Source organism: Lycium barbarum, chromosome 12 (genome assembly GCF_019175385.1).
Source record: "Lycium barbarum isolate Lr01 chromosome 12, ASM1917538v2, whole genome shotgun sequence".
NCBI classification, from domain to species: Eukaryota; Viridiplantae; Streptophyta; class Magnoliopsida; order Solanales; family Solanaceae; genus Lycium; species Lycium barbarum.
The window spans coordinates 41,095,652-41,104,196 of NC_083348.1; the positions used below are offsets into that span (position 1 = coordinate 41,095,652).

The 8,545-nt window shown below is 40.6% G+C and overlaps 1 protein-coding gene across 1 annotated transcript; it reads left to right on the forward strand.

Annotated features, from left to right (window-relative positions):
* Positions 1-1,222: 1,222 nt before the first annotated feature.
* LOC132624229 (uncharacterized) lies at positions 1,223-8,311 on the forward strand. The gene is made up of 8 exons (XM_060339039.1): positions 1,223-1,421; positions 5,287-5,294; positions 5,969-6,324; positions 6,405-6,962; positions 7,046-7,111; positions 7,184-7,346; positions 7,592-7,915; positions 8,024-8,311. The coding sequence occupies exons 1-8, from the start codon at positions 1,223-1,225 to the stop codon at positions 8,309-8,311; spliced, it is 1,962 nt and encodes a 653-aa protein (XP_060195022.1).
* Positions 8,312-8,545: the final 234 nt, after the last annotated feature.

Here is an 8,545-nt window from a genome sequence, read left to right on the forward strand (position 1 = left end):
CCATAGATTTCTTGTTCAAAGACTGCATAGAGGAGCTCCATTTCATCCGGAGCTACAGCTTTTGGGTATTATTCTTTTGTGTACATACATATGGGCATGGCGGGGTCTTGTCCTGCATATATGATATTACATACTCTTCTTAGAGGCTCGTAGACAGTTGTGTACGGGTAGATGTCTTTTAACCTTGTCGGCTCACATTTGTATATTATTTTGTTAGCCTCGTCGGCGTGTGTATGGGGCTATGTGCCAAGTATTTGATGATAATATAAATGTGTTGTTGCCCAATGAGATTAGTACCATTGATGTATGTAAATATGAGTAATGAGTAAGCCATGTGGCTCACTTACGTGTGAATATGAGAGTACGATAAGAAGCGTCCGGGTAGGTTGACACCGGGTGCCCGTTATGGCCCTTCGGTTAGGCTGGACATGTTTATTGATGATATCTTGGTGTATTCCAAGAGTATAGAGGAACATGAGAGTCATCTTCGTACTGTTCTTGGGTTGTTGAAGAAGCATAGTTTGTTTGCTAAGTTTTCTATTGTGAGTTTTGGTTGGAGTCAGTGGCATTCTTGGGCCACAGTGTGTACAAGGATGGGATTATGGTTGACCCACAGAAGATTGAGGCTGTGAGGAGTTGGGCGAGGCCCACTACTGTGATTGAGGTTCATAGTTTTGTGGGTTTGGCCAGCTACTACCGTTGCTTTGTGAAGGGTTTTGCTGCTGCTATTGCTTCATCTTTGACCAGATTGACTCAGAAGGATGTTCCCTTCTAGTGGTTAGATGATTGTGAGGAGAGCTTTCAAAAGCTCAAGCTTCTTTTGACTTCAGCCCCGATCTTAACATTACCCGTGGAGGGTAAGGATTTTGTGGTCTATTGTGATGCCTCTCGTGTGGGTTTAGGTGATATGTTGATGCATGAGGGTAAAGTGATAGTTTATGCCTCCTATCAGTTGAAGATTCATGAGAAGAATTACCCTACCCATGATTTGGAGTTATTGGCCGTGGTCTTAACTTTGAAGATTTTGAGGCATTATTTGTACGGTGTCCATTGTGAGGTTTTCACAGATCACTGTAGCCTTCAGCATGTGTTTACCCAGAGAGATCTTAATTCCAGGCAGCGCCGATGGATGGAGCTCCCGAAGGACTATGACATCTCTATCCTTTATCATCCCCGGAAAGCCAATGTGGTGGCTGATGCCTTGAGTCGCAAGGCAGTGAGTATGGGGAGTTTGGCTCATTTGATTATTGCCGAGCGTCTGTTGGCTATGGAGGTTCAGACTCTGGCCAACAGTTTCGTCTCCCTTGATTCAAAAATCAAACTTGTTTGGACTGTCCCTATGAGGAATTTTTTCCAGTTTCGGTTTCTTCCATCTCTTAAAGCTGCTACAAAGCTTTCTGGTAAACCTCTTAAGGTCGAAGGTTTGAATGTAATAGCATTTTGGCTTGTGTAGAGGCAAGATCATCTTTATTGGACCACATCTAGACTCATCAGTTTGAGGATGCTCAGTTGGGCAACATTCGAGATAGAGTTTTGAGGGGTGAGGCCAAGGAGGCCGTGATTGATTCTGAGGGCATTTTGAGGGTTAACGGACGTGTGTACGTTCCTCGTGTTGGTGATTTGATTCAGTTGATTCTGTCTGAGGCTCATAGCTCTCGCTATTCCATTCATCCGAGGGCGACTAAAATGTACCGTGATTTAGAGACAGCACTATTGGTGGGGTCAGATTAAGAGAGATATAGTTGATTTCGTGGTGGCTAAGTGTGGAAATTGTCAGCAGGTAAAGTATGAGCACCAGTGACCAGGCGGTGTGCTTCAGAGGATGCTCATTTTCGAGTGGAAGTGGGAAAGAATTGCCATGGATTTTTTTGTGGGTCTTCCGAAAACCCTAGGCAAGTTTAACTCTATTTGGGTGATAGTTGATCGGTTGACTAAGTCTGCTCACTTTGTTCCAGTTCAGGTTTCCTATACCGCGGAGAAGTTATCCAAGTTGTACATTCGGGATATTATGAAATTGCATGGGATTCTTATTTCTGTTGTATCTAATCGAGGTACTATCTTCACTTCTCAATTCTGGAGGGCTTTTCATGAGGAGTTGGGTACTCGATTAGATCTCAGTACAGCTTTTCATCCTCATATCGATGGCCAGTCCGAGAGGATCATTCAGGTGCTCAAGGACATGTTGAGAGCGTGTGTTATTGATTTTGGCGGTCATTGGGACCAGTACTTACCATTGGCAGAGTTTGCGTACAACAACAGTTATCATTCGAGTATTGGCATGGCGCCTTTTGAGGCTTTATATGGTAGGAGGTGTCGACCTGTGGTTGGCTGGTTTGATGGGTTCCAGGTTCGACCTTGGGGTACGGATCTGTTGAGAGAGTCCCTTGATAGAGTGAGAGTTATTCAGGCCAAGCTTTTCGCAGCTCAGAGTCGACAGAAGATGTATGCGGATTGGAAGTTTCGAGATTTAGAGTTTGCTGTCGGTGACCAGGTTCTATTGAAGCTTTCACCCATGAAGAGTGTTATGAGGTTCGGGAAGAGGGGCAAGTTAAGCCCCAGTTATATTGGCCCATTTGAGATTATGGACCATGTGGGCGATGTAGCTTATGAGTTGGCATTGCTGCCAGGCTTGGCGGGAGTTCATCTGATTTTTCATGTTTCGATGCTGAAGAAGTACCATGCCGATGGTACCTATATTGTTTGTTGGGATTCGATATTACTTGATGAGAATTTGACCTATGAAGAGGAGCACATTGTGATTTTGGATAGGCAGGTTCGGAAGTTGAGGTCAAAGGAGATTGCTTCTGTGAAGGTGCAATAGAAACATCGTCCTGTTGAGGAGGCTACTTGGGAGATCAAGTCTCACATATGTAGCCAATATCCCTAGTTGTTCGTTGATTCAGGTATTTCCCCGCTCTTTTCCCTTCTTCGCTCGAGGACGAGCGAAGGTTTAATTGGTATATGATGTAACGACCCGTTTTGGTTGTTATAGTGTTTCCAGCACTTTCGCCCCTTTTCGAGATTGGTTAGCTCACTTTTGACCGGAGGGGACCCATTGACACGCTTCCCGAGGTGTCCAGACTTGATTCGAGAGACTTTTTGTGAAATTTGAGCTTAAAGCGAAAAAGAGTTGACTCACACTTGACTTTTGGGTAAACGGACCTTTTTCAAAAATCTATCAATTTCAAGATGTCTGAATGGTCATTTAGAACACGTGTGTATGTCTGGTTCGGTACCCAATGCTCTCGGATGCATTTTGGGACTTGGGTTGGAAAATTGGAATTGAGCAATCGGGGGTTGACTCGGTGAACGAGAGCTCCAAAAGGAATTTTGAGGCTACGAGCGCGTTCGTAGCGTATTTTTATATGTGTCTGCGTCTGTGCTTTATGAGCAGATAGCCTCGGGAATGAGTCAGAAATTCGAGTTGAAGTGTGAAAACTTGGGAAATTTCTAGTGTCTGGTGCCCGCTTTGGTAGCACCAGCACCACTGCAGCGGTGCCGCTGAAGTGATTACCCTGCTGCTGGAGCAGTCCTTGCCATTTGGGTATGACCACTGTAGCGGTCATGGCACCTCTGGAGCGGCACCGCTAGAGCGGTATTAGTGTCGCTGAAGCGGGTGACAGGCAGTTAATTCATTAAATTAAGTGTTAAAAGCCCGTAGTCTATCATTTAATACCATTTCGAAATTTGAGCTCTTGGGAACTATTCTTGGGGATTATTGGTGAAGAATCTTGGTGATAAGTTCTCCTAACCCTCTTGCTATTTCATTGTTCGTAATCATCTTAGAATTCCTCTTTCCTTGTTAGTCCCTTAGTAATGGAAGATTAAAAGTGGGTTTTGATGGATTTTCTATCTAATCTTATTGATGATGAAATTGATTGGGTTTATGCTAGATTATGATGTATCTAAGGTTGTTAATATCTTCTATTATTAGTGTTGAATTCTTGAATCTAAGACTTAGGGTTTATACCCAAAATTGAGGGTTTTACTTGAAATTCGAAATTGGGTGGATCCTTGAGTTAATTTAGCAATTAGTTGTTGGGTTTTGATCACCTTGTGCTCAATTTGATATTTTACTCCCGAATTTCCTGTTTTGACCTTGTGGGCCTCGTTTCTCCAAATTCTAGGATTGGTTTTGAACTAATGTGAATGATAGCAATATAGGTATCGATCTTTATGATTTCTAATCTAGATTACGAATATGCCTATACTTTCTTTATCTTGAGGCTCAGCAGAAGGGGAAAGCGAAGAAGTGATTGTTGGTGTTTTGCGGTTCGGCCATCCAGGTAGGTTGTGGCTTACCCTTGGTGAGACTTCATGCAAAGAAGCATATATTTAGATGATATTGTCAGAGACTGCATGTAAACCTTCAAGTATGAAGATGGGTTAGATATTGCCTTAGGTTGGGCCCGGTTGTGTCGCGACTTGTTTGTTCTATTGTGATTGGCTTGATGCCACGTGATTAATAGTAGATATTGGGAATTGTTGTTGCATCTTGATTATTATATTGTATTACCTCACTTGTTGATGTTGATACGAGTATAGAGTTCCATATGACTTGTGTAGTCTTTCATGATATTGTTGGCGTACCCATATTGGTACTTGGGATATTGATCTTATTATTGATGTTGACACATACATTGCACGCATTATCATCCTTCATGATATACTATTGATACATTGTTGGTACTTCATACATTGTGATGAGCTGGGTTCGGTTTTTGATGAGAGTCACATGAGAGTGATATCCGATATTTGTTCCGGAATCATAGATTGAGTGAGTGCATGGACTCCGCGGTTCCCCCAGGGTGGTGCTGATGAAAATCCTCCATGGGCAAAGATCCGGAGTCTCGTCTGTCTGTTGGGCAAAGATCTGGGACGAGTAGCACTTAGACTTTGCAAGTCATCTTGGGTTATGCCATTGAGACGTCGATACTTCCGTCCAGAGTACATGTGTACATAGCATTGCATAGCACAAGCATTGCACATACATACATTATTGCATTACATTGCATTATGGCTTACATGGTGATGATCTGGTGATTTACCGTGTTATTGGATTCGGATTGGATATATTGAGACTTGGCACACTTGGGGCTAGATGCTTCAACCTAGGTGATAACGGATATTTGGTTCTGAATTGTGTTTGACTTATACTTGTTGATTTATCTGTCTATATTGCTTTATTGTCAGAATTATGTTAGCTATACTTAGTTAGCCGATGATACCTACCAGTACTATGTTTTTGTACTGACCTGCACTTGCTGCATTTTTTTATGAATGCAGAGTTCCAGGTTGGATCTACTTCCGTCTCCCGTGGTTGATAGTCGCTATCAGTATAGTTTCGAGTTTTCAGGGTGAGCACGAGACGTTCGCTGCCTTGAAGACTCTTCTTATTTATGTCTTACTTTTCCATTCTGAGACATAGACAAATATGATGTATTAATATATTCCAGACTTGTATATTTTTCATTAGATGCTCTTGTATGGATTAGACCAAACCCCGGGTGTATTTTCTTATTTCCACACTATTTCTATTATACTATCGTAAGACTTACGTGATTATTCTCTTCCACTTAATTGATTTATTTATTTATTTATGTCTTTACTTTCGTTGGGTTGAGGTTTCGCTTACCGAGGTGGGAAAGGTAAGTACCCGCACGGCTTAGCCAAATTCGGTTGTGACAGTTTGTGTGCGGATGGTTTCACACCATACTCTATTTCGACTGCACCCTATTCTTTTTGGCATGTATTTCTTACTCCATATAATCTACCGCTTGAGATGTGTATGACAAGTCCCTGCATATTCCTGAATTGCATTAACCCTGGTCCCCGTAATCCAAAAGTTTTGATTGATGTCTATCGACAACCTTTGATTGATGTGTTAAATCAATTGTGGTGTGAAGGTGTAGTGACATAAGATGTATCAACTAAGAGCAATTTCAATATGTGTGCTTCTTTTATGTAGACTATTAGCGATTTGCTTGCGTATGGGATGTTGTCTGGTTGGATGACTACTGGAAAGCTTGCTTGTCCTCATTGCTTGGAAAATAGTAAAGCATTCACTTTAAAACATGGACACAAAAATTCATGGTTTGATTGTCATCGTCAGTTCTTGCTTATGGATCACGAATTCAGGAAAATGAAACAAGCATTTAGAAATAATAAAACTGAAAATGATCCGCCACCTCGAACATTGTCAGGAGAGGGAATTTGGGGAAGGGTTTGTCACTTGCCTAAGGTCACAGAAGTTGCCCGTTATAGACTACATGGTTATGCTTTTGAACATAATTGGAATAAACAGAGCATATTCTGGGAGTTACCGTATTGGAAGGATAATCTTCTACGGCATAATCTTGATGGATGCATATTGATAATAATTACTTCGATAATTTGTTCAACAGTGTTATGGATGTTAAAGGAAAGACAAAAGATAACCCAAAAGCTAGATTGGACTTAAAGGAATATTGTAGGCGCCCTGAATTGAACTTGCAAGAGTTAGCAAATAATAAAGTGTTCAAGCCCAAGGCTAGTTTTTCATTCACTTTGGAGGACAAGCGAGAGATTTGTCAGTGGGTTAAGAATTTGTGGATGCCAGAGGGGTATGCGTCCAATTTTGACAAGCGTGCTAATATGAATGAAGGAAAATTGATTGGTATGAAAAGTCATGATTGCCATGTTTTCATGGAAACTTTGATTCCTATTGTATTTAGCCACCTATCGAAAAGAATATGGAAACGAATCACAGAGTTAAGTTTGCTCTTCAAGGATTTATGTTTTAACACTTCGACGGTAGAAAACCTTAAAAGAATGGAACAGAATATGCCAGTCATTACCACTAAGCTCGAGAAGATCTTTCCATGTGGGTTTTTTGATGTGATGGAACATCTTCCCATTCCTCTTGTAGAAGAGGCATGCCTTGGAGACCCGGTTCAAACTAGGTGGATGTATCCTTTCGAGAGGTAAGGAACCCAAACTTACTACCTCTTTCTTTAATGCATTTTGTTAACTAATTACTATATAACATGATATTAAACATATGCAGGACCATTTGCAAATGCAAAAAATTGGCTAAGCAGAGATCTAAGATTGAAGGATCTATTTGCGAAGTGTATCTTGCAAAGGAAACAACGCATTTCTGTTCATATTATTTCGAATAGCAAATGTCATGTATGTGAAATAGGCCCAACCGTAATGATGAGGGTGGGGTTGATCCTAACTACCCACCAATGTCCATCTTTAATCAACCAGGACAAGGTTCTAAAAAGCCTCCAAAACGAACCATGAGTAGTATGGAGAGGCAATCAGCTGTGACACATGTTGTGCTCAATTGCCCTGAAATTCAAGTATATATTTGGTGAGTGTCGAATTATGTTACTGAATTACATGGGTAACTGATAAGGGTGAAACTAATGAAACTTTTACATATGTCTAACATTTACTTCGTAGAACTTGAAGGTGATGAAGCCATATATTCGAAATTTTCCCATTGGCTGTACGATTTTGTAAGTGTGGAAATTCATTGCATAATTTCAATTAAATGTACGCTACATATAAGCTATTGATTTTTAATTTTCTCCTTATTATGTAGGTTTATCATACGGGAGAACATACCCAATTTGTGAAAGATATAGCTCTTGGACCAGGCACTGAAGTTAAGACAATGAAAAAGTACATTTTTAATGGTTACAAGTTTCAAACCGAAGAAGTTTCTCAATATAAGAAGACGAATAATAGTGGAGTGTGCATTAAAGGCGATGCTGATGGTAGCGGTGTAACTGTTGATTATTATGGTGTGCTGCAGGAGATCATACAACTTAAGTATCCAAGTTACCCTAAGAAGAAGATAAAATTATTTCGGTGCAAGTGGTTTTATCCAAGCCAAAGAGGTACAAGGGTGAATTTCCAGCATAACGTAATTGAAGTCAAACACACAAGACAATACAATCGCTATGATCCCTTTATAATTGCATAAAATGCTAAGCAAGTGTGTTATGCTGCATATCCTTTGCGTTGGGATAAGGCTGATTGGTGGGTGGTTATAAAGACTAAGCCTGTGGGGAGGATTAAGGTCGATAATGTGTTAGATGTGGCATATCAAAATGATGTACCAGTTGTTCATCAGACAGTGGACACAGACTTAGAAAATAGTTTAGAACATCCTCAACACAGATTAGAAGAATTTGATGAAGATGATGTAACTATCATAGAAAATGTTGAGCAAAAATCGACCGATGGTCCTGAAACAAGCGATGGGGAAGAATCATCTGGTGAAAATGAAACAACCAAGGATGAGTGGGAGGAGGACTAGTTTCATGTTAGTTTATTCTATACTTGGTAATGAAACAATTCTATACTTGTTAAATTTTTATTCTAACGTAATTAACTTTTTGTAATTGGTTAGTATATTAGTTCATTTCTACTAACATAAATTTGTATACCAATGTCATCAGGTGGTAGTGATCAAGGTAGAGGTAGAGGTCGAGGTACTAGTCAGAAAAAAGAAAAGCGGCCTATAGATCCTACAGCTACTAGTACCCTCCGC